The 27,137-nt window shown below is 41.6% G+C and overlaps 1 protein-coding gene across 1 annotated transcript in view; it reads right to left on the bottom strand.

The window, feature by feature from the left end:
- Positions 1 to 27,137, bottom strand: part of PPP3R1 (protein phosphatase 3 regulatory subunit B, alpha) — an 87,117-nt gene that overhangs the window by 36,149 nt on the left and 23,831 nt on the right. Inside the window, exon 2 of the mRNA XM_065400666.1 lies at positions 841 to 880. Within this exon, the coding sequence (XP_065256738.1) occupies positions 841 to 880 (40 nt within the window). The remainder of the gene's footprint in view (positions 1 to 840; positions 881 to 27,137) is intronic.

Raw genomic sequence — 27,137 nt, 5'->3', positions numbered from 1 at the left:
GTTTAAACACCAGTGGGGGCACCATACCAGGCAAATCCTAACTAACTAAACCTAAATCAACTGCAACTAACTCCTCTACCCAATAAATAAATAAATAACTCAGATGACACTGCGAAACAAAACGTTACATAAAAACTGCACGGAGCACTCCAACTCAAGCCATGGGCATTGAGAAGCAACTGATGGGATTGGGCAGCACTGCCCTTAAATAAGCAAGGGTGTGGCTAAGAGTCCAGAGTGTGTGAGCACAGCCCCTATGGGTATAGCTAGGCTGGACACACACACACACACACACACACACACACACACCTCTGAGTGGCAACATGTGTACTACCACTTGAAGAAGAAGAATTTCTTGTAACATGTTAAAGACACTAGCATAGAGGCCTTTTTTTAAAGTCACTTTTCACTTAGTGTGAAATATAATTGGAAAATAATTTCTCTATGCTTGGTTATCTTGACCAGCCAAATTATTATTAGTTAGCATGTATATTATGGTCACGATTGGAGTTCTATTACGATAGGCATTGTACAAGCACAGAGTCCCCGCTCTGATTAAGACAAAATATTAGCGAACGACAAAGAATCAGAAGGAAAGGTTTTATCAAGCCTTCCACACAAGGGAAAAGTCAGTCAGTCAAGGTGGGTGAGGTAATATTTTTTATTGCACCAAATTCTGTTGGTGAGAAAAGGAGCATAAAAGATTATTACCTCACCCCCTTGTCTCTCTAATATCCCTGGACTGACACAACTATACTTCAGTCAGACACTCTCTCTCTCACACACACACACACCCCCCTCTAGCTGCAACAATATAACTTAAAAAAATAATCGACTTACAGTGCGAGCACATTTCCAAAGGATAGCTTGCCTCATTTCCCTGAAATACAAAGAAGTTTTATTAGTGATAAAGTAAGCTTAGCAAAAGCTAATTTTAACAACGTTTAAGTTCAAATATGAAGCCATAAACAGTATAGTGTGTTTTGTTGGGTTTTTTTAAATTACAGATTACTGTCAGTGTACTATTATATACATAATTCTGCATTACCAACAGGTACAAAAGTTAAGTTTTCCATGCAGCAGAGAAGAACTTCTAACAGTTAAGGATAGCAACATTATTTCCAGGAAAATATCAGCAATCAAGAAGAGGTCTGTAGCGACTAGTAACACCAAACCTATATCCTAAGCATTAAGTCACATTTTACATGCTAATTGTGCAAGTGCTTATGACAGGTTATATTAAAATAAATTAAAATGATTCAAATTTCACACAATAGGTGCTTTATAATTTTATTTTAGATTCACAAAAAGGAATACATGTCCTTATAATGTATTAACATGGAGAACCTTACATTGCTGAACAATGGGATAGTACCAGAACAGGCCCCCCCCCCCCCACACCCACACTCAAAATCCATTCATAGGAGAAATAAAGCACACAAACTGTTATTCTCTTCCCTAGACGTTTGGAAATGTCTTAAAATACTGGGATTTAAACACATCAAAGTATTATTACTTATGTAACACCAGAGTGAGACTGGAATACAAAACTTATTTAATTTTTTAAAAATTCTTACTGCTATAACAATGTTAGAAATGTTCAACTTAAAAATATTTACAAATTATGTAACTACTGTAACAAGAACACCAAAGATTACTAAATCAAAAGGTTTCCCCCCCCCAGTTTGTATACTTCATGCATTTGAGCACTCTTGTGTGCAGTGTTTTTCAGTAGTCAGTTAGCAGGAGAGAAACCAAATAACTGTAAAGAGCTTTAATAAACAAACTAGGTAACAAACAAACAAACAAAAAAACCCTATACAAAAACTTAAGGGATTTTTAAAAATAATTTCAGGACAGCGTTTTTAAAGAGCTCTCTATCAGAAAATGGAATAAATTTAAAGTTAGTCTACTTAGTGTTCTTTAATACTGTAGTTTGGGAAGGGTCAACCAGTTCAGCACTCTGGCAGAGAATGGCTACTTAAGATCACTCATAGGCCACAAAAAAATTCTTCATGAAAAAGAAATCCTACAAGTGGCTTGGGAATGTGACTGCATGTCAATAATAGGAGGAAGGGGTGGATCAAACATCTCACAAATACTGAGTGTCCTCCTTAAGACAAGTCCTTTTTGTAGCAATATATTTGCTATTTTCCCCCACTCTGTCTTCTTAGAAAGCACTCTGTGCCCATCTAATTTTTATAGAACAGTTAAACATGTATCCTTCATTTTCTCCCTAAATGTCTATTTAAAGCTTATACTGTAAAGAACCAGAATAAAAATTTAAATAGGGATAGTTAGGTCCGGGAAAACAATTTAACAAGTGCGACTCGTACTCCAGGGAAGCTTCCATTTCGGAAAATTTTTCACTAGCAAGGACCACACAGGAACATCAGAACTGTCAGTGCTACATGGGAGACCATTGATGGAACCACAATAAAACTTGGGAAAACAAGTGAAGAGCAAAATATAAGTAGTCAAAGCCTAAAAGATGCAGAAGAGATCTCTGGGAATGTGGGGAAACAGAACCAAAGAAAATCTCGACACAGGCAGAAACAGGAACCAGAGGATCCGGATAGGCCACTCTTAAAGGATGAGGCATGAAGTGGTAAGAAAACATCAGACCGGAAGGCTGCAAATTAAAGGAGAAAGTTGCATTAAAAAACAATGGACTTTTAGGTATAATATACCCATGCACTGAAAGACTATTCTGAACCTGTTATAGATTAGGATAAAATTCATTCCTGGTATCTACAACAGAAATCAATCTGGCAACAGAAACATAAAACATTTCTGAGACATGAGAGGGAAGTATTATAAAGGAACATAACGTGCTGAGAAATTTGAATTAATAAATTGAGTAAATATAATATAGGTGTATATTCTAATTGCAATGAAAAATATTTACTAATTATTGGCATGAAGAAGTATGGTAAACTTTGGAGGGACGGGGGGGGGGGAGGGGGGAGACGAGCTTCAACTAAGCAAAGTTATGTTCTGTGAAACTGATACTGCTATTGAGAAAAGAGAAGAGTGCTTACCTATCCTGAACTGGAACTTTTGTATCTAGAAAAAGACAAGAGACATTGTAAATCACAATATAAAGTTTATATCTAATATTTGCTAAACATCATAAAATATATGGTAGTTAAAAATTAATTACTTATCTGTTAATGCTGTGTTGAGTGTTCATTCCCTGAGAGAATCCAAAAGTCTAGTGTATTCTTAAAAAGATCTTAAACCTTCATCTTGGTTTTCAGGAGTAAGTGCAAAAGCTATTCATACCAAAGTTCACATTCTTCCCAGTAAACCTGTGACTTGGACAAATACAAAGGTGGGGGGATCCCCAATCCAGAATACCTGATGCCTAAACAATGAAAATTAATTCTCTCCTCTTGGGAACAGGCCTTTTTAATCAATCTGATTTTAACTGTACAGCAAAATTAATTGTTTAATTCTTATTAGTAATAGTTTAAAAATTAATTGTTGCTAATATCCAATGCGCAAATACCATTCAATTCATATGATCACAAAATTTCCTGTGAAAAATTGGCATTTTTTGCCCAGCTCTAGTAAAATGGTCTTTCTGCTACATTTGGTATTTGGTCACTATTCCCTTATAACCTCTTCTTCGGGGGGGGGAAGAAAGGGGGGAAGCCTTCAAACTAACTTGTATGTAACAGATGCTGAGGTGCATACTTCTTCCTTCATGACTTGGGGGGGAAGAGGGGGGATTTCGGTCCATAAGATATGATTTCAGTGCTTATTACAAGTGCTTACAAGAATCTAAATATTAAATCTGACTCATTATTAGGGCTGAAACAAGACAAACTTTTTAACCTTCTCTCCCCCAACCAAAAAAGGAAAACAAATATAGCTGCTTGTTTTGATATTGAAATGCAAAAGGAAATGGTTTTAAAATATATTTTTATTAAGTGGCCTGCCAATAACATAAGTAGTTCTTTCTGTTTTATCCATCAAACAACACAGCAATAATATGCAGAGGTGCAGATGAGGTAAGACTCAGCATTGTGGAGTCACAGATAGTGCAAAGTGAATTATGGAGTTGATGCTTTTTAGTCCATGGATGGAGGGTATAAACTCTCTCTCTCTCTCTCGCTCTCAATCCCTGCTGTGACTAATTTCCAAGTGTGATGCTATTGGCATCAGGCAAGGCATCCTCACAGTTGGAATGAGATACTATACTATTGAGCACCTTTGACAAGAGGAAAATTAGATTAATGTAGAGCTTTTTTCACATGGTATTGTATTTTCTTCTTGAGGGAACAGTTTCACTGGAACCTTGCTAATCTACAAACTGTATACGTTGTATAAAAAAAGGCACTCTCTCCATCTCAAAGAGTTAATGGCAGATGCTAGAGTAAGATTTAATATTACTACGACTTCTATTTTTATAAAATATACTGCACTACTAGAATATTCTGAACTATAAAATCTAAATAAAATATGGTAAGCGTTCTTTTCTTCATTTGTTAATTCACAGGTTTATAATTCTAATGGGCATCCATGTCCCTTGTGCAAATTTGCTTGGTCTACTTTTAGTGTCTGATATTTTTAACAGTCAAATCAGAAATTCATACTGTCAGTATTCTTAATGGTTAACTTGTTATTGTTAGAAGTATAATTCTCTATATTTTAATACAAAATTGAATTATTCATGCTAAGACTACCAACAAATATTACACATTGTTATGTGGACACCTGGCCACTAGGAGTTAGACCATCAACATATTTCACATCAGCAAATGAACAGCTGTTCCACTATTGTTCTATAATCAAGCTAAGAGGCAGGGGCTTAAAATTCTTTGCCATTTTCTCAAGTCATCTAGTACCCCAGGATGTGGAGCTTCTTCTACATCATTTACCAGAGTTAGGTCCACTGACATTAAAATTGGGTATTTGGAGGAGGCTGCTTAAAGTGGTGATAATTAAAATGATGCAAGTAAAAAAGGGCAGATAGGTATTGAGCAAACTTACAGTACTCTGACAGCTCTATTAATACACTTCATTTGTTTCATAAATTGGGAGATCTTACCACAGTTCGAGTTTAATGTACCACCAAGTACAAGGGACAATGCTTACAGTACAGTACAGCACAAGATTTTCCAGTTTATCAAAAATGTGAATATTTAGCTTAAAATGAGTCCCATCCACACTAGAACCATGTTTTGTGTAACTGGGTTCCAGGGTAATCCCTAGTCATTTTGATGCCCTACACAGCCCCCCCACGGGGGGGCGGGGGGGAAGCACCAGGCCTCTGCGGGGGGAGGGCGGAGACCAGGAGCAGGCTTGGGGGGCAGGGGAGAAACCACTCCCCAGCATGAGCTGGCGGAGCGGGTTAGGTCGCTCCACTTCCTGCCGCCCGGTGAGTGCAGGGCGTGCCCGACTCCTGCTGCAGTCCCCCAGGACGTTGCTCAGGAGAAGGGGTGGAGTGGGGCGGGGCTGGGGCGGAGCAGGGGCGGGAAGAGGCAGGGCAGAGGCTTTGAGGAAGGGCTGGGGCAGAGCAGGGGCGGGGCTGGGGCAGAGCAGGGGCCATGGGGAAGAGGCGGAGCTGGGGCAGCTTTTCTGGCCGGTTCAGCTGGCCAGGGGATCAGGGTTGCTGGCAGCTGCATAGGGCACCAGGAAATTTGGGGCAATTTGGTGCTCCCAAATTTCCTGGTGCCCTACGCAGCTGCATAGTTTGCGTATGGGTAAGGACGGCCCTGCTGGGTTCTAATATGCCAGCCTGACAACTGAAACAGCTCAATATATCCACAGGGTGGCTCACTGCCATGCCCCCAGGTGCAACTGTTTATCCAACTGCTTGAGTTCCAACAGGTGACAAATCTCTGAACCATAAAATACAGCTTGAAACTTGCCACAGGGGGAAAAAAGGACAAACCAGTTTTATAAAAAAATATAAAACCAATTCATATGTGAACAATTCACAGCTGTGAATATCATAAGTATACTGTCTTGCTCATCAGGTACAAAGATGGGAGAGTAACAAGCAGCACAAAAAGTGAAGTCAATAGAAAGAATGAAGGAAGTAGACAAACTGGTAGAATATGTTTTGATGAACCAATGCTTTGTAAACCATGGCTAAAATACACCTCTACCCCAATATAACGCTGTCCTCGGGAGCAAAAAAATCTTACCGCATTATCGGTGAAACCGCGTTATATCGAACTTGCTTTTATCCGCCGGAATGCGCAGCCCCGCCCCCCCGGAGCACTGCTTTACCACGTTATATCCTAATTCGTGTTATATCGGGTCGCGTTATATTGGGGTAGAGGTGTAGTATTAAGAATAAATTAAAACATCACATGCATTCTCTAGTCTCTCTTCCCCTCTGCAGCTGGTCCTCTCTCCCTATGGAGGACATTCAATCATCCCACTTATTGTTCCTCTTATGCACATTATCTACAAAAATGTATTTGATTTTTTCCCTTCCTCAGGTGGTTATTTGGAGTTGGCACCCAAGTTGCTCTCTTTTTGGAAATGATTTGGCATATGCTGCTCAAAGGCAGGTTAGTCGTGGGTGACTTTTTGAAAAGACTCCACCCATACAGCAAGAGAGATAAGCAAAGAGAGTTCGCTACTTGTAAAAAAAAAAATCTGCAAAACCTTACAGCTGGCAGGTACAATGGGAAAAATAAAACTCCCAAGACAATAGGCAGTTATCTAGTCTCCTAACTAGGAAAGATTATCTCAAAATGTTGTGTATGACACAACTTTCAAGAGAACATATGTTGTAAAAAATGTTGTACGTAGATTTTATTGCATCCTACTGCACTGTACTGTGTGCACTATCAAGTTTGTGTAAACTATTCAGAAGCTTAAATAAAATGTTAATGGACTAGTATTTTTCAACTAGTTTTCTCCTTTTATAAATGCTATTATGAAAGTTATTCTGACCTTAATGTCTTTTAATGCAGGCAAACCAGGATAACCATCCTGGCAAGTTTTAGGCTGCCCCATCCCAAATTTCTCTGTCCCCAAAATGGTGTTAAGTATGACAGATTACATATACAAACTGGCACCCTACTAAATACTTTGACAACTGTTCATGCCCTAAGACTGATGGGCCAGAACAGTGAATTACCTCAACCAGTGGCAAGCAGGCTTTTAAGATTAGTTTGATGCATGAACTAAAGAGTAGGGGTCTGAGATTTAGTATGGGCTCTGCAACAGCTTAAAGATTGATCCAAAGCAAGGTGAGTTTATCTTTACTTTACCAAGTAGCAAATGGTCTTGGGATTACTGGCTGCTTCAATACAGCAGCGTGGGCTGCTACTTTTATATACTGTATTGAAGCTACTGAAATAAATGAAATATATTACTATCGATGTTTGTAATTTTTTCATGTGTGGTGTTTGGATGTTGTCATGGGGCCATATCAACATACAGAATGTAATACATCCTACATATATCTCCACACTTCCCAAAGGCAACACTGGCAAGTGCATCAAATCAATGAGGCAGGAAACCAGGTCAATGTCATTGTTTGGGGAACAGGACTGGGGATCTTGTATTACAATATTAGCAGGATTGTAGTTCCAGGTGAATTCAATAAACAGGTCCACATGAAAGGTGTCTGACATCACCCATCACCACTGCCAGTAGAACAATGGCAGTGATAAGTGTTTCAGGGAGAGTGGAGGTTAGCAGCCCAGTATCAACGATGAGTCTTGCAGGCAAGTCCCCCTTTATAGTCCTACCAACAAACATGTAAAATCCAATGCAAAATACTTGTTTTCCCCTCCCCATTCTATTTCCTGAACTCCCTTCCCACAGCATCAAATTAAAGATTAAACACACTACCTGTCATGGTCAAAGTCCTCTTTCTTCTCCTCTGATCTCATCTTCCATATGTTGTAGTTATCACAAAGCTTTCAACTATGAAGTGGACCAAAATGCCAGTCTGGTGCTGTGACACTTGTACATTTTTTCACAAAAGCAGCAGGTGATCCAAGCAGTTGCCAGGACTCTGGTTGTCTTGCACATGGCAATACCAGATTTTGACTGCCTCCTTTTTTCCTTGGCAATGGTTAATACTGATCCAGGTCACACTAACAGTTTCAGATTTTGATATGTCAAGTCAAGATGCGCTTGGATATTCTTTGCTTGCTCATGAGCTCGCCATTTCAGATAAGTAGTCTAGTAATAACTAGCACAAGATTTCTACTCTCCAGCAAAACATGTACTAAAGTGGCAGAATGAGGCTTGCTATGGTTAAGCAGGAAGTGGCAGGCTGGTTTTAAAAGCTTGGACTTGGTTACTGCTGTGAAGACATTATTGCCCGATTCATAACATTCATATTTGAGCCTTAATCACAAGCAAAGTCAAACACCTGCATAGTTAGGAACCATGTGTTTACCATGGTGTGTGAATATGAAGAGTGGAGAGAACCATGTCACAATTTGAATAAAAATTTTGTAACTTTAAAAATTATTTATATGCAGACTGACAAGAAGTGAACTAGACATCAGTGATAATCTGCAAAATTACAACAGCACCTCCAAAAGCTATACCGGGGTAGGCAACCTTTCAGAAGTGGTGTGCCGAGTCTTCATTTATTCACTTTAATTTAAGGTTTCGCGTGCCGGTAATACATGTTAACGTTTTTTAGAAGGTGTCTCTCTCTAAGTCTATATTATATAACTAAACTATTGTTGTATGTAAAGTAAACAAGGTTTTCAAAATGTTTAAGAAGCTTCATTTAAAATTAAATTGAAAGGCTGATCTTACGCCGCCAGCCTGCTCAGCCCACTTCCAGCCTGGGGTTCTGTTCACCTAGGCCTGCAGCGGGCTGAGCAGGGCCTGTGGCCAGGACGCCGGCTGGCAAGGGGCCGGCAGCCGGGACCGGAGGTGGGGGGGGGGTTCAGGGGTCAGGGCAGAGGGTGCAGGGCAGAAGGCTGGGTGTGTGGGGGGGTTCAGAGGTCAGGGCAGAGGGCAGTGGGGATGTGGGGGGGTTCAGGGCAGAAGGCCGGGGTTGTGGGGGGATTCAGGTGTCAGGGCAGAAGGCTGGCGGGTGTGGAGGTGCAGGGCAGAAGGCTGGGGGGGTTCAGGGCAGAGGGCTGGGGTGTGTGTGGAGGTGCAGGGCAGAAGGCTGGGTGTGTGGGGGGGTTCAGGGCAGAGGGCTGGGGTGTGTGTGGAGGTGCAGGGCAGAAGGCTGGGTGTTGGGGGCGACTCGAGGTCAGGGCAGAGGGCTGGGGTGTGTGTGGAGGTGTAGGGCAGAAGGCTGGGTGGGGGGGGTTCAGGGCAGAGGGCTGGGGTGTGTGTGGGGGGGTGCAGGGCAGAAGGCTGGGTGTTGGGGGGACTCGAGGTCAGGGCAGAGGGCTGGGGTTGTGTGGAGGTGCAGGGCAGAAGGCTGGGTGTGGGGGGGGTGCAGGGCAGAGGGCTGGGGGGGGTGTGGAGGTGCAGGGCAGAAGGCTGGGTGTTGGGGGCGCCTCGAGGTCAGGGCAGCGGGCTGGGGTGCTCAGCTCGTGGGGGTGCTCCCAGCCCCCTGCCCTGAGCGGCTCATGGCAGGGGGCTGGGAGGGATATGCCCTGTTCCATCCCCTTCCCCAAGGCCTTCTCTGCCTGATCTATGGAGCAGCGAGCACGCTGCCGCTTGGCTCTGCTCCGCTCCGCTCCCCCCCCCCTCGCAAAGTCCATCGCCCAGTGAGAGGAGGAGGAGGAGGGGCCGGAACGCACCAAGCTGTGGGAAGAAGCGGGGGAGGGGGGAAGCTCGGCTGCCGCAGGACCAAGCTTCTGCCTCCTGCCCCCGCAGGGGAGAGCTGTGGGCATGGGGGCTGAGTGGGGGGGGGGGCAGGACCCCCCTCCACCGCTCTCCCCTGCAGGGGCAGGAGGCAGAAGCTTGGTCCTGCGGCAGCCAAGCTTCCCTCCTCCCCCGCTTCTTCCCCCAGCATGGCGCTTTCCGGCCCCTCCGCTCCTCCTCCTCTCACTGGGCAGGCAGCATGCCACTCAAAATCGGCTTGCGTGCCATGTTTGGCACGCGTGCCGTAGGTTGCCAACCCCTGAGCTATACCGAGTTTCAGTACTCTGTAGTAATTAATACCCAGTAGTTAAAGAACATCAATATCCTGAAGTCCCATCCACAGTAATTTGCCCACACACTCATGTGGGTTAATGGAGCAGTTAAAAACAGGAAATTATGATTCACACAAAAGTGAAAAGAAAAAGGAGTAAGTAGGTCTGGACATCTAAAGTCATTCTAGAAGGTACACAGTGAATTTGGATCATCAGATGTAAAGATATCTGCACTTAAGAGGTTGCAGGAAGAAAGAAATGAAAATCTTTAGGCAACATTTCTGATCACCCAACCCAGAAATAGCACAGGTAAATCTGATCATATGGTTTCCAACATCTACAAACTGTTCAGTACAGAGAAACCACAGTCTGACCTGAGGAAAGTTGGAGACATGGTATCAATATGAACATCAATAATCCATAAGAATACAATTCCTAGAAATATCCATGCTTCCAGTGAACTGAGATCTGTTATTCCTAATTCAAACCATGTAAGACACATATTGGATACCAATATGGATGTATAATTTATACCATGATATACCAGACTTGTATTGGAGATGGAGTGACTAGGGTGCTAATGCATTTGTATAGGGAAAGTCCCAATGCAACATTTTTGGTATTGCCAACCCAAAGCATCCAAAAATCTTGAGAGTTTTCAAAAATAATAAATGGTTTCATTTTATTTGTCCTCTAGTTTCCATACCTTTAGGGTTACATTTCAAGTTTTCCACTGCAACCATAAGGGCTAGAAACTTAGCTTCTTGAAAAGAAAAAAAAAGCTTATGATTCTCACCTAATCACTCTATTCCAGGAGCTGGAACTTCACAAAATAAAAAAACAAAAACGAACAAAAAAAACCACCACCATTTTTGGAATGAACTGATTACCAACAGTTTGAATCAGAGAAAAAAGTTTAACTGTATATTCAGTCAATTTTATTTGGTGATGAGTTTTAGCAGAGTATCTATGCTTTCCAAGAAAAAGGGCTATAAATACATCCTGCACATAAAGAGTATTCCAAATGTGGGGGAAAATGAAGCTGCCGCAAATGCTATCTCCTTCTGCATTTTCTCTCAGTACAATTAAGGGAAGGCTGACAAATCCATTTGATTTATGCAGAGACATTCCCTATTTCTTATCACTAATTATAAAAGCTTTATTCTAGAGTTTTCTGTTGGTGATTCAGTGGGAGTGTAGTTTCTATAATTTGGGGAGAAACAGGCAGCGTATAGGGCATTTTCCTCCCTCCTCATCCACTCCCCGGTTTGTCAGTCATCTCAGTTTTTGTGTTGAATATTACTAACTAGTCAGCATGACCTATTTTGGGTCTTTCCATATATATTTATATCTATATCGAGTCAAGGCTTTCTGTTCCAGTTTGATAACTGTACTCTATAGTTGATAAAGAGTTATGCTCTCAACATGTATTAGGCAATATTGCCCTACACCTAGCTACATACAAATTATATATATATATATTATTTGTATCACAAATGTATTCAACAAAATCTGCTCAAAATTAGTTTAGGTTTGTCCTCAATTTCTGCTGTTACAACTGGTATACTGACGTTATCATGGCTCTCATAAGGTACATAATAGATATCAGATCCACAAGACAGTTTTACACAAATGCTTAGAAGACAAGGCTGTATATATCTGAAAACATCCATTCCATATTTATATTTATGTCTATGTAAAGATCATCTATGCTTAATCCACTATTTGCAATATCCAGATCAGAAGGTTGCTAAAGGTTTTTGTAATTCTGGACACCGATGTGGGCAGAGCCAGTTTTTTGAGAGACATTCCATAGCACAAGTTTTAAAGAAATCAATGTTAATTATAAATTAATGTTAGTGTAACAATCATTTGCACTTGTGACACTTTTCAACCATACCACTGTTAATAAATTTGTTAATAAATTTAAACACACAACATTCATATGATTTAACTGAGACATGGAGAGATTAAATATAATTAGGCAATGACATCAGGAGTTGTGTGACAGAGGAGGAAGCAGACCCTCCTAGCCCAATGCATTAACAAAGCCATCCTTCATACCACACATTTTGTGTTGTGTTGTGTTGCCTTGCAATGTTTAATATTTAACTTTGGCATGTTATTTATTACCCTGTAGACACTATTGAGGAAATTAGGTTCCTGATTCTGGTGAAATATGTACCAAATCATTTTGACTATTTTACACTGAGTCCAATATATTATGAACCTCAACCGTATCTGGATCTCTGAAAGTCTCCCCAGGAGTGAAATCAAACAAAGCTAATCAAGCTTGGCCATCCCAGTCCTTCTGAAATCACATGGGAATTTAAAATGGGAACAGCTATTAATTTCTGGTTATTACACAAAGGAGAAATGAGAGAGTCTTCAGAGCATGTATTACATATCCAGAGCTAGAATACTGAATAAGACATGGATCAAAAAGGTTGGACACGTATTAGTCAGAGATAAACCATGAAATCTTTTGGGTGGGAGGGTTTGCACAGGAAGACCCCTTCGTTAATGAGACCCAGAAACTACACCTTTGTAAGAAGCACAGTCACCTTGCCACTCCCAGCGACAGGGATTTCCACTAGAGCTCTCTACCCTTGATTCTACCTGAGGACGCCATCTTTTGTATCAACTTCTGGCTAGCAGATGTCTGATAAATGAGAAGCCTCATACACTATAGTTACTGGACTAGAGAAAAACTTTGCCTGCTCTCTTAAAATTAAAAGCCTTCCCTTTGCTATGAAGGGTGGATCTTCATTATTCCACATCTCCTCCAGACTGTCTAGGGTCCTCCTCCCCCACAATAACTAGTGCATGCTTCTGCTGTTTCTCATTGTCTTTCCAAAGCAGCTGCAGAAGCATCAGACTGACATTGACAGTTTTCCTACTTGACCACAAGGTTCTGAATAGTAGTAGTATTCTTAGTTTTGGTCTGCTACTGCTTTGCAAAGTTTAAGCAGCACTGGAGCTGTCTGCAGATTCTGGAAGAGAACACTGCATCAATTTAATTTCAGTTCACATTGGAAGATTACCTTTGCAATCATAAAGACTACAGACTTCACTTTAAAAAAAAAAAAAAAAAAATCTGCAGAAATTGCTGGCTCAGGCGCCCCAGGCGCTCTCAGAAAAGTTACCCACACACCAGATTGGCGAGTGAATTTTTCTAGCCGTAAGTGTTGACATCAATGAAGTGAGAACTATGGTCTGCATAGTCAATATAGGTCTATGAAACACAGACTGTCCCAGCAGCTTATTTTCTCTGCTATCCTGCCAATTTGCAGAAGCAGAGGAAAGGCTCCAGGCCCTGAATCTTGCTTCTAAAATTACATAGTGTGGGGGAGAATTAAGGGGAATTGCTAACAAACTGCTTGACAAGCTACATCTTAGACTTGTAAACAATGAATAAAGTCATCTCTAATATCTCCCTACCATCCCCTCAAACTCAATAAGATCACTGATTTAGACATTATCTCACACTACTTCTCTACCGGTGTACCTACCCAGCCTCACAATTTTGGTGTCCTTTCATATTTCTCATTTATATACGCACCCTCAGCAAATCCTGATCCTTTTCTTGTAAAGTACATTTCCAAAAATGTTTCCCTTCCTCTCTATCCCCCAAACCAAGATGTTAGTACAAGGGTGTCAAATATATGACCTATCATCTGGATCCAGCTTACATGATGGATATTTATGTGGTTCACATGACTTTCATATTTTCCCAAATCTCAGCTTTGATTTTGTTGAAGTGTTTAGCTTTCATGGTTGTGAAGAAAGTCTTCCAAATGTGAAAGTTAGCGTAAAGCAACATATGGATGGCTGCCGGAGTCTGCAGACAGCCCAATATAATACCACTGAGGGTGGAGAACTACCTAAAGTGCCAACTAGGAAGCTCGATGATAATGTCAGCATTAACTATTTAATCATTTTAGCAGATGAAATGATGGAAGAGATGTGAAGCCCTCAGGGTGGTGAGAATTGCTGCAGAGGAGAGAACAAAGACGACTTTGGCTGTGTCTACACTGCCACTTTCAGTGCTAAAACTTTAGTCGTTTTATCGCTCCCGGCAATAAAGCTACTACCCCTCATTCGGGGTGGTTATTTTTTATTGCCGGGAGAGCTCTCCCCCAACAATAAAGCATGACTACACTGCCCACGTCTCAGTGCTGCCATGGCCGTGCTGTAACATGGGCAGTGTAGACATGCCCTTATAACAATCAGGAAACAGGGAGATCATGAAAAGACAGTGGGGAAGAAAGAGGACAGAAGTAGCTAGCGGTGGCCCAAGGGGAGAAGTAACAATTTCAACATGACAATAAAGGACTCAAGTAACAAGCGTTTAGTTACTGCCTAAAGACTGTATTTTCCCCTTGTTCTTTGTGCTCTCCCATTAACATCAGTGGCAGAAAATGCTGTAGACTGAAGGGAATACAAAGTCTTGAGTTTATATTCCAGACCATGGATCATAATTAAACATGAAACTTGGCCCTCTCTAAGTAAGTTTGACAGCCCTGTGTTAGGAAGTGGTCAGACTCAGGCACTTTTTAACTACAGAGGTTTCTCCCTCCTCTGTTTCATTAGTCCACCAAAGAAATGTGGGTGGATGCCATGGTGATGGGTATACCATGAACACCTAGACAGATTATAAATGTACTCCTATACTCAGATGAAGTTACACCATATATTAAGCATTGTAGTAATGGCATTTATGGTGCACAGTTCCAAGGCAGTATCAAGAAACAAGTTTCTAATGTACTCAGAGATAAGGAGTGGATTTAAGAGGCATTGTGTAAACTATCAGGCATATTTGAAAATAATCTGGAAGGCAAATTTGTTTTGAATTCCTTCAATCTAGACCTTTAAAATTAGTTTTAGGTTTTTCACCTATGATTGTTAGGATGCATTAACCAGCAGATTAACCAATTAACTATTCCTACTGGTTGGAGAAACTGATCTTCAAACTCAATTCGATGGGACTAGGAGGAGAAGCAGTTCTTAGGCTTAAAGTTATAAAAGGAATGAAAGGGGGCTGTTTATTCTGAGAGGATAGCTGAATTTAAGGTTCAAATTTTTGTAATAGTTTCATTCAAGGGCTTCCCTTAAAGGTTCAACATCATCAAAAGGTTACTGAAGAACTTTACATGACAGGGCCTAGGGAAGAGACCCTAAACCAGAAGTGTCATATGACTAATACATAGGAAAGGAATGTTTGAATTATTATATGTGGCATCTTAGAATAGTGTGCGTACATTTATGATCTTTGGATGTGGATTTGCCATTGGAAGCTAAATCATTAATCCATTAAATTAATCCTGCTACCCCAGGAACTACATGGAAAGTAACAGATGATTATGCTTTTTTTTTTTTTTAAGAGCACTGATATAACTTCAGTAAATTGAAACCCTGATGCTTATCGAATCTTTACAAAAAAAACTGCAATATGACTTGTTTACAGGTTCACAGAGTGAACCTATTAATATTCAACGGTATTCTAGGCCCCTTAAGATTTTTCATTTAAAAAACAAAAAGAAAAAACAAAAAACAAAACAGAGATCCCTATTGGAGTCTCCAGTTTGGAATTAATTTTCTTAATTCTCAATGCTGTGTGTACTTCTTGAAAGCAGGCAGTCTCAAGTCAGTTTAATGAGGAAGAAAAATCCTGCTGCGACTCAAAGGCCCCCTTCTACAGTTTGAATATTTAGACATATTTGTAGAGGGTAAAGATTGAGAGAATGAAGAAAAGGACTGGTTTAAGCATGCTGACCATCTGTTGGGGTTCTATGTTTAAGCACATTTGTTTTTATCAGGCTACTAGTTTTGCAAACTCACCATGGGGAATTGAAGGCCAAATTGTGTTCTTTCCCTTTTCCATAAAAATATTCAAAGGCCAAATTATGCCCTTAGTAACATCTGTACAGCCCAGCTGAACTGCCTTCAAATTAACTCAGTAGTACAATGTACAGCTGCACTGAAGAGTAATGGTGTGACATGGATGTAAACAAAGGCATAATTTGGCCTGCACAATTTGTATTGTGTGTGGGAAGTAACAAAAACATCTTGACTTTCAGATCCTATGTTAAGTTTACAGTGTTAGTTGAAAACTTTTATTTTTAAATTGGAGCTGAAAAAAATCACTAAAACATGACACCCATGGTGATGCCATTTTTAGAGTCACTTTTCAGGTTAGAACGGCACGTGAAAGATACATTACCAAATAGAACACAGGAAAACTGCCTGAGAGAAATATCACCTAAAGAAGGTATGTTTTGCAAAAGCCAGATTTTACAAAATCTGCATGTGAGGCCAAAATTAGTTGAAGTCTCCCTAAAAATAAGGAGGAATTCACTAGTCACCTGGAAAGATGGGTAGCTTTTGTAAACAGACCCCACTATAGTGCCTAAGAGGAGCCCGGCACTAAAAAATTTGGTTTACATATTAATAAAAAACATTGTTTTACATAAGTATTTGTGCCTTGTAGTTTCCTCAGACATCCCAACTTCTGAAAGGCTCTTTGTAGGAAGTCAGGTCAGTTTTATAAACCAATTAAAAAACCCAACCTTTCAATTTTTTGACTGGCCTCTCTTGACAGGCAAGAACAACCACATCAAACAAGATTGAAAACCTTCCTGAAGCCTCTGGGTTGCAGGCCTCAGAAAATACAAAATTAACCTGTCTTAATGCCACTCTCTCTTCTGGTGCTCTGGCAGATTGCTGAGGCAAGGACAGAAACAGCAACCTATCACCAGTAAAGTGTCCCAGTAGCCTGCTAAAATAAAGAAATTTATTGTATTTATGTAGTTTGTGTCAAAATCCACAAGGAGCAATGAGCAGAAAGTGAGCTGCACAGCTGAGTGAGGCATTTAACTTGAACAGCAATTACTTGTGACATGCTATTTATAGCCATAGAGGCACCAAAATTCAAGATCTGGCCTATCTTGATCTGGCAGATCTAACAGAGTACCTATAACTTTGGAATAGCAGTGTCTTTGTTTGGTAAGTGTGGCCCAAGTATCTCTAAAAGGAGTAAATATAAATGTTTAAGAAACGGATCTCAATTGTTAGAAGCTGAGGGATGATCTCCACATCAGAGTTCAATCATGTTTTCATGCCTTTGTATTAGAAATTCAGGGATATAGCTGGACCTTCATCTTAAAAACCTCACTCTTCTAGACACCCTAGCAGTACATTTTATATCCAAGAATGCAAAAATCTTAAATGATTATTAAATGAATAAACTACTTGCATGTTCCCTAAGGAACATTTCACTTAGTGCTGCTTACCATTACAAGTACAGCGCATGTGGGGGCATCCAGACCGTCAGCACAAAATGTCCATAGTCTCATGACAGAGTGAGAAAGCATAGGGGAGAAGATCCCCAGGTGGCGTAAGTTGCTAATTGATTTCAATGGACCTAGACAATTTACACATTGGCTGAGGATCTGCCCCATGGTGTGCAAGCACCATTTCAGGATGAAGCAGCCACATGTGAAATCGCCCCAGCGGAGTGCCAATAAAAAATTCCTGCCACACTATCCTGTATGTGCCACATATTTTACAAAAGGATTTTACAAAAGTTTGAAGGTGTATTTTTAAAATTGGTATTATTTTTAATATCCTGTCACCAAAAGGCAGAATAACTTGTTACCACAATTCCAATTTTCCATCAAAAACCTTGAAAAAAATGTTTGTACACTTCTCTGACAAAGTCTTATAACTATGGTTTTGAAGGATTTAATAAGACATTGCTTCTTCCTTTTCTGTCAGTTGTGAAGAATGATCGCGAGATCATCCTTGGAGTAAGACTGTATCCCATTTCCTGTCCAGTATTATGTAACCAACTTAGTGAGTGTACTCTATATTCTAATACTATATTTTTTCTCTATATGAGAACTCAGTGCACAGCAAGCTGGGTTATAAATCTAGAGCGCTCCTGCGTGACACAAACTAAGCGTCCATGTGGACCCTGCTGCTGTTCACTAAAAGCAAACACTTTGCAAATTACTTTAACAGAATGTCAGTGACCCATTTTTAGTGCCTAGCAGCAGGGTCCACGTGGACAGAGTGCAAAGCACATACAGTGTTCTAGGTTTATTCCCTAGCTTGCTGTGCAGTAAATGCTCATGCAGCCGTAACTTCAGTGGTAGACTCTATAAGTGAGTGAACAAGATGATACCATGAGTGCATAAAATTTAAGTCTGGGGCTGAAATCAGGCAATCATCCATCTACAGTACTGACAATCTCGACAGGATTGCTGAGGGTGCCACACAACATCTGGACATGGCATTGAAAAGGTTTGACCACAAATTAATCCTAGCCACACTATCTTCTCTTCACAATAGAGTCTATTCTTCAGACTCATGGCTTCAGAATGACACCTGAAAGGTCTTCACACTGAGGCTGAAGGTAGGGCAGACTGGCTACCGGCAGTGCACCACATTTGCTCTAAGAGCAGTTGAAGCACAGCTGGCATCAGGAGACCCTAGCTTTATTCCCAGCTTTGCAAATGATTTCCTGTGTGAGACAGGCAAGTCATTATTACATACTTCAATTTTCTCATCAATAGAAGACAACTATATTTCCCTAATTCGTAGAGAAGTTGGGGAATACATTGTTTTGTAAATATCTCGAGACAGCCTAGATTTGCCTTCCATCCACTATCTTGAAGCAGGGACAGTAAGACATACCAGAGCCCGAGAGCCTTCTGAAGAACAGTAGCCCCCTCTCTATTATCTCAAGCAGGATCTAGCTTCAGTGCCCCCTCTGACTGAAAATGTGGTATTATAATCACAGGAAAAGAGGAGTTTCAGATAATCCAGACAATTTAGTGCTTTATATTTACATAAAATAACTTAAAATCTATTCAGAAGCTCCCAGGTAACCAATACAGATATCAGAAAATAGGTGTCATTTGCTCTATACATGATTCCTCTGCTTAGCAACCACCTTCTGGACTAGTTCTACCTTCTAAACCTACATGATGTAGCTCCAAGTAGAGGATGTCACAATAGTCTAATCTTAAAGGCACAAAGGCACAGATTATAGTAGTAAGACCTGCATTCAAAAGATAAGGCTGTATCCTTCTGGACAGGGACAGATGGTAAAATACATTCTCCACCATGACCGCTACCTGATCTCCTAAAGGCGGCAGTTTGTCTAGCCAGACCCTCCAAAGTATAAATTTGGATTATCAATAGCAGCTGAATGCCATCAACTTTAGGAGCAAATATAACTTCTGCCAAATTTTCTGGTCGTTTTCTCCAGTTTACAAAAATCACCTGTTTTGTCTGGATTAAGCTTCAGCCAGCACCCAATCGCCATCAGACACTGGGACAAACTTTCAGCTGCTCCTCCTGGGTCAGTCAAGATGGTGACAAAGCTGAACTCAGCATTCTGAAAGCACTGTAGCCCAAGTCTCATCACTGAACCCTGCTCCCATGCCTCACATATACTTGAAACAAGGAGGACATTAAACTGGAACCCCGCAGTACTCCACAAGATTGATATTTATAAGCAATGGCCCAATACAATTATTTGGGACTATTCAGCTACGAAAGAGCAAAACCACTCAAAAACAGCTCGACCCACTCTTGCCTGTGACCACAAAGGAGTAAGCAACACTCTGTGATCAACAGTACTGAAAGCAATTACCAGATCTAGGAATATCAGAATGGACACTTGTTTGTTGGCCATCACTAGGAGATGATCAACAAACTCAAGGGGTCTTTTTACCAAACCAGATCGATACCCAGAAAAAAAAAAAAAAGGTCAAGGATGTCTGAAGCTGCTGGATACTGAGAGAATTTTCTCACCATTAACATTTTTCTTCTCATGGATGTGACTAGAGCCAAACTGTGAAGGGAACTGGTGCTAGCCTAGCCAGTTTCCCCATCCTCTCTGTTCCTTATGTGGCAGTAATTTCTAAAGGACAATACAGGTCCTTGGAGAAAACAGAAAAGGTAGGATCAGTGGTACTTAAAGCTCCACAGAAGCGTAAACTGGATTTTTTCTTCAGTGTGGGTAGGAAGATGGAAGTTTAACATAATGAAATGTATCTATTTAGCTACAATGTCACTAGTTTAAACATTCACTAAGGTTCTTTCCCCTATTTACTTTTTCAGCTGTGAGACCCAAGATGTTGCTTATCTTTTTTTTTTGTTGTTTTTTTTTTTGTTGGAGGAGATGCGGGATAATGGGTAGTTTGGTTTGTGAATTGTTTAAAAAAAAATGGTTAGTAGAGATTTATTCAGTTAAGATGTCTGGCTGTCCAACCTATTTATGGTGCATTTCAACAGAGCTAAGGGATGCCTTTGCTGCAATCTGGCCAGCCAGGGCTTTCTAGAAGATGAAACAGACTAGCATGGCACACCCAAGGCTCTTAACCTCCACTGTGACCACATCCAAAATTTGCGTATGAGCCAAAAACAGACTGCAATGTCAGCCTGCCCGCATAACCACAGAACTTTGGATAACAGACCCCATTCTAGGGCACAAAAAAGCATGAACATGTAGATTCCTCTATGCATGCACAGAGCTGATGAAGATTTGATCCTACATTCTTTGTTGCCATAACATTTTCTGTAATATTTGTAAATCTAGTTTCCTTTGAGTTTCTTCTTAGCACACAAGTCTAAATTAAGCTGTTTTCTCATTTCTTGAATAGCTTTTATCTGTAATCTTATCTCAAAGCTGCAAGCTAACAACTAAAAAATTACAAGGAATGGGTTAAAAATATAGTTTTGTTGTTGATAGCATTCCATATAAACAGTCACTTCTTCCCTTTTTTGGAGACGTCACTTATTTTCAAGGGTCTCTCACATGAGACAATGTGGATCTCAACTCTTAGTATTGAGTAACAGCAAAAATAAAAAAAAACAGGAGTACTTGTGGCACCTTAGAGACCAACCAATTTATTTGAGCATAAGCTTTCATGGGCTAAAACCGATGAGGACATGAAAAAATTGATGTAGCCATACTAAGTATAACGAGAGTAATCAGTTAAGGTGGGCTATTATCAGCAGGGGGGAAAAAAACTTTTGTAGTGATCATCAGGATGGCCCATTTCCAGCAGTTGACAAGAAGGTGTGAATAACAGTGTGTGTGGAGGGGGGAAAATTAGCATGGGGAAATAGGTTTTACTTTGTGTAATGACCCATCCACTCCCAGTCTTTATTCAAGACTAATTTAACGGTATCCAGTTTGCAAATTAATTCCAATTCTGCAGTTTCTCGTTGGAGTCTGTTTTTGAAGCTTTTTGTTGGAGTATTGCGACTTTGAGGTCTGTAATCGAGTGACCAAGGAGGTTAAAGTGTTCAAAAACCAGTCAGAGAATTGGAATTAATTTGCAAACTGAAATTTCCCCCCCCTACTGTTACTCACACCTTCTTGTCAACTGTTGGAAATGGGCCATCCTGATTATCACTACAAAAGTTTTTTTTCTCCTGCTGATAATAGCCCACTTTAACGGATTACTCTCGTTATAGTTAGTATGGGAACACCCATTTTTTCATGTCCTCTGTGTATATATATCTTCCTACTGTATTTTCCACTGCATGCATCTGATGAAGTGGGTTTTAGCCCACGAAAGCTTATGCTCAAATAAATGTGTTAGTCTCTAAGGCGACACAAGTACTCCTCCTTCTTTTTGCTGATACAGACTAACACGGCTACCACTCTGAAGCAAAAATCAAGGAGGCTTACAAAACGTTTTGGGGGCAAAAAGGAAACCTTTGTCAGGAAAGACAAGCTTGTTTTTAACTGATCCTTAGTAATAAAAGATTTCAGCTGTCAAAGGGTTACCATCTTCAAAGTACCCTAAATTTGTTTATTATGCTCTCTATAAATGAAACCCCTAATAGTGACCTTCAGTACTGAAGGAATTCAACTAAAGATTAATACCTCTTGAACAGAGCATTTAGACTGCAGACATCAGAGATAATGAACCAAGGCAAAGGAGATTGCAGGATTTAGGATTATAGTCAGGATCAAGTCAGGTTAAAGCTGTTACAGCACTCTGGCATTGTTGCTCTTTGCAAGTGCACTAAAAAATGCTACAGCTGTTTTAGCGCATTTCACAGAACAAGACTATCTATTTGCTTCCTCCACTAGACTATTAGCTTTAATGTATCTATTAAGAGTGATTGGCATGTGCCAAAATAGTTGGTGGTTCTGATAGGCATCTAGCCTTTTGAATACCTATTAAGCTCTAGGGCAGGGGTTCTCAAACTGGGGGTCGGGACCCCTCAGGGGGTCACAAGGTTATTACATGGGGGGGCGCAAGCTGCCAGCCTCCACCCAAACCCCGCTTTGCCTCCAGCATTTATAATGGTGTTAAATATATAAAAAAGTGTTTTTAATTTATAGGGGGGGGGTCGCACTGAGGCTTGCTACGTGAAAGGGGTCACCAGTACAAAAGTCTGAGAACCACTGCTCTAGGGTTTCCTCACTCCTAGTGGCACTACCACAGGGACTGTTCCTCCTCTAACACTTCTCCAAAAATAAAGGCTACAGTTCTCTCCCTGGTCATTATCCATAGTTCAGTCATAGCTGTGCTTAGGCTTTAGCAGTCAACATAAGGGAGAAGCTGCATGTCCCTCTGGCTGGCAGCTGGCCAGTAGTCTCTGCCATGCTCTATTTACATCCTACATTGCTCAGGGGTCTCTTCCACCACCAAACTACTTGCACTCAAAAGTGAAATGTGAATGGCTTTGGGCCATCTGAGTCAAGTAGCTATTCTAAGAAGCCATAAGAAAGCCCCAAAGCAGCCGAATATGACCCGAGCTCAACTTAGAGGTAATCATTTCTGCTGGACCCTCAACCTTCAGAATTGGGGCTTCTCTTCACTAGCAGGGATATAGACGCTGCTGCAATAAATGCAGCAGGTGTGGATTTAGCACGTCTAGTGAAGACCCGCTAAACCAGCAGCAGAGTGCTCTCAGGTTGACTCTGGTACTCCAGCTCCCCAAGAAGAGTTAGGTAAGTCAACCAGAGAGCATCTCCCATAGGCGCCAACTTCCCCTCTGCCCTGTGGGTGCTCAACCCCCCCGCCCGTCCCCGCCCCAATTCCACCCCCTTCCCCACCTCTTTACCGCCCCCCCCAGAGCGCACCGCGTCACCACTCCTCCCCCTCCCTCCCGGAAAGTCTTAAGTGCCACCAAACAGCTGTTAGGTGGGGGGGGGGGGGCAGGAAGCGCAGGGAGGGAGAAGCGGGGACGTGGCACGCTCAGGGGAGGAGGAGGTGAGAAGGGGGTGGGGGTGGATCACCCGCTAATTTTTCCCCGTGGGTGCTCCAGCCCCGCAGCACCCACGGAGTTGGCGCCTATGGGGTCTCCTGTCAACACAGCGCAATGAAGACACCGCGATAAACTGACCTAAGCTATGTCGACTCCAGTTATGTTATTCACATGACCTAAGTTATGCTACTCCAGCTGACTTACCCTGTAGGGTAGACAACGCCTTAGAGAGAGAAGGGATAAAGGAGTAAGAGGAGAGTTACTGGAGTGCTGGGGCTTAGTGTTTGTAGAGATCCAGGAAATCCTCAGATGAAAAATGGTATAAAAATGCTGATTAATTATCTGAACAGATCCTAACAGTAGTTTTGGTAGCTTTTTGAAATATTCCCTAAACTAGTTTATTCATCTTTAGTCTACATACAGCACCCAATTCTTTGCAGTACACAAAATCACAGAATAGTTATTTGCTACATTTCTTTATCCCAATCCAAAAAACAGAGCTAAACAGTAGGTGGAGGGAGAAAAACAGCTATGCTAAAGCACTAATTTAAGTGCAAGCAACTGCTGCCTTCTCAAAAAAAACATTCAAGATTTCTACTGAACTCAACAGGATAACTCAAAGTTTGAGCAGGGAACTGACAAGTTTCTCTATTAATCTCAATGGATGACATGAATTCTGTTTATTGAGGCAAGTGTACTAGTATTCACACTAGCACTTCACTTGAGTTTATAACAAATAGTTCTCTCTGACAGCATGACAGCACACTCTGGCCACGACAGTTTGCAAATTATATGAATCATTCCAATTAGCGTAACCATGATATTCTAAAATCTTTGCGCCAGATTTTCAAAAGTGCTCAGCACCAAGTAGCTCAATGAGGGCTACCAGGGGCTTGGCACTTTTGAAAATCTGTCCACTTCACTTAGTGCATAAATGGGATCTTAGCTCTCCTAATAACTTGACCCCAATTAGGGTGCTGAGCACCTATGAAAATAAAGACCTCAGAACAAATGGAAGTTTATGGTGGTTGGGCAGGAACCCACCCAAGGAACTTGCTTGCAGGCTTTGTGGAATTATGCAACTTCATGGGGAGCAGTTTGGCAGTGCTGAAGATTAACGTAGGGCCGATGACGATGAAGCAGAGAGAAGTCTGTGTTAAGTGTCTTGCTATACTCCTTGGAGTGACACCAATCTTTTGGCTGTATGAACAGGAAAGAAGACACTGAATACTGACGGTGGAGGATAAAACCTCTGGTGGCAAGAGTCTGCCCAAACACTGCACTTTATTGCAAATACAGAGCTCCTGAGGGGGGAGGGAACTGTTTCACAAGGGAAACAAACCTCTTGCAAAGGGCTCTAAGAGAGCAAGAGAGAGAACATATGCTCTCCTCTGTGAAAATAGACACAGTGGGAGGATGTGGTAAATTCTGCAAAAGTAGCAGCAGGAAGAACTTTCAATTTCAAAAGGAAAAAACTCTCCTCCACTCCTCTAGATGCGATAGAAATTCTGATTAATTATGATTTTTGTTCAGAGTAGCGGATCCAATGTAGGAGAAACTGTATTATAAGGAAAAGCACTTTCATTATATAAACATGTTGATCCTTCCCCCCCACTCCCGTATAATAATCTGGAATTTTTCCAAGAGACGGTAAGAAGTTACCTTGTGCAGTAATGATTTTTCTTCAAGAGGTGTCCCCCTATGGGTGCTCCACTGTAAGCGTGCTTGTGTCCCTGCGCTGCTGATCAGAGAACTTCAGCAGCAGTATCCATTAGGCCTGCACATGTGCTGTCTCTCCTCGTGCTCCGCCGTGAGGCTAACCAGCATGGGAGGGCAAACCCCCCTCAGTTCCTTCTCTACCGCAGAATCCCTGACAAGAACTCCCAAGTAGAGGGGAAGAGGGTGCCTGGCTCATCCTTGCCAATTTACGTAGTACATTCGTGACATGTTGTCTGTTAAGACTCTTGTGTATGTTCCCTTGATCAGTGGGAGGAACCGGGTGCAGACATTCCTGATCACCCTGAGCTTGAGGAGGCTGATGTGGTGGGACATTCTCCATGGTTGGCCACTTGCCTCCCCGGGACAAATGCTCTAAGGTCATTTAAATGCTCTCAGGTCATTTAGATGTGCGCCCCATCCTATAAGGGATGTGCTGGTGGTGAGAAGTAACAATGGAGAAGTTGGCAAAAAGGGACTCCCCTTGCAAATAGTGGTTGGATTTTTCCTACCAGTCCAGGGGGTCTTTGACCTCAGTAGATAGTGACAGAGCTTTGTCTAATCTGTCTCTGTTTGGTCTGCAGACCGAGCTGAACCACATCTGGAGGCACTGCATGTGAAGTCTGGCATGAGGCATCACTGCTGTGCCCACTGCCATATGCCTCAGGAGTTGGAGGCAGTGTCTGGCTGATATTTAAGGACTGTTTTGGACTGTCTCTAAGAGCATGGCTCAAGGCGTGGAACCTGTGCTGTGGAAGGAGTACTTTGGCCTGTAAGGAGTCTAGGTCTGCCCCTATGAACTATAGCGCTGTACAAGGGCAAAGGCTGATTTTTGGATGTTGATTTGTAAACCCAGTTCCATGAACGAGTCCACTGTGGTTTTGGTAACCCAGTGGGCCTCACTGAAGGAGCAGGCTCTGAAGAGACAACTGTCCAAGTAGGGGTAAATCATGATCCCGAGAGCGTAGGTGAGCCACCATTACGGAGAGGACCTTGGAGAAAACTCTCTGGGCCAATGAGAGGCCAAAGGGGTGTACTCTGTATTGGTAGTGGTCCTGACTCTGGGTATTTCTGAGAAAACATCTGTGTGAAGGTAGGATCGATATGTGGAAATAGGTATCCTGTAGGTCGAGGGTGTGACAGCGTACCCCATAAGGCTTTATGGGGGGGTTGCTTATAAATGTACGTATGATATAACTGGAATATGTTTTGTGCTGCCTGTGCCATGTAACATATCTCTGTAAAGGTTATGGTCTACTATATCTATTCATCCTATTTGTACATATATATCATTTTCTACTTGAGATTAAGAATATGGGCTGTATGCTTGCCTGGTTTCTAAGTAAGCTTTGTGAGGCATTTGGTCAGCTTCTTTAGGAAGGAATTCGCCAGGTTTAGTACCTGATCAGGAAACACTTGGGGAACAATGCATCTTGGAATGCTCCAATCCACATAAGAAGTCTTCCTGGAGACATGCAAGATACCATGTGGACAATGGCTTCGGCCTGTAAAGACTGAGTCATGCAGGGGCATGTGACTTGCCCAGGTGACTCCAGAACTCCATCTTGGAGCTGGACTTTGCATAGGAGGGGGGTCTCCACCCACAGGAGAGAGTCTATTTAACCCCTTGGGAGACCCCTCCATTTTGTCTTCAGCTGGCTAAAGGAGCCTCTCCACCCCCCCAGGATACTTGAAGGAAACTGAAACAAAGGACAGTAACTACAGGGGTTGTGAGTGATTGCTGGACCCAGGCTAAAAGGAGATTAGCCTGTAAAAGGGAGCATTCTGGAACTGGTGAGGAACTTATCTGTATTTAGTTTGATTAGACATAGATTTGCGCATTTTATTTTATTTTACTTGGTGACTTACTTTGTTCCGTCTGTTACTACTTGGAACCACTTAAATCCTATTTTCTGTATTTAATAAAATCACTTTTTATTTAGTAATTTACTCAGAGTATGTATTAATACCCGGGGGAGCAAACAACTGTGCATATCTCTCTATCAGTGTTATAGAGGGCGAACAATTTATGAGTTTGCCCTGCATAAGCTTTATGCAGGGTAAAACGGATTTATTTGGGTTTAGACCCCATTGGGAGTTGGGCATCTGAGTGCTAAAGACAAGCACACTTCTGTGAGCTGTTTT

The sequence above is a fragment of the Emys orbicularis genome, chromosome 3 (assembly GCF_028017835.1).
Source record: "Emys orbicularis isolate rEmyOrb1 chromosome 3, rEmyOrb1.hap1, whole genome shotgun sequence".
NCBI classification, from domain to species: domain Eukaryota; kingdom Metazoa; phylum Chordata; order Testudines; family Emydidae; genus Emys; species Emys orbicularis.
The sequence above is the reverse complement of the archived record's forward strand: the minus strand, read 5'-3'. Positions and strand labels throughout refer to the sequence as shown.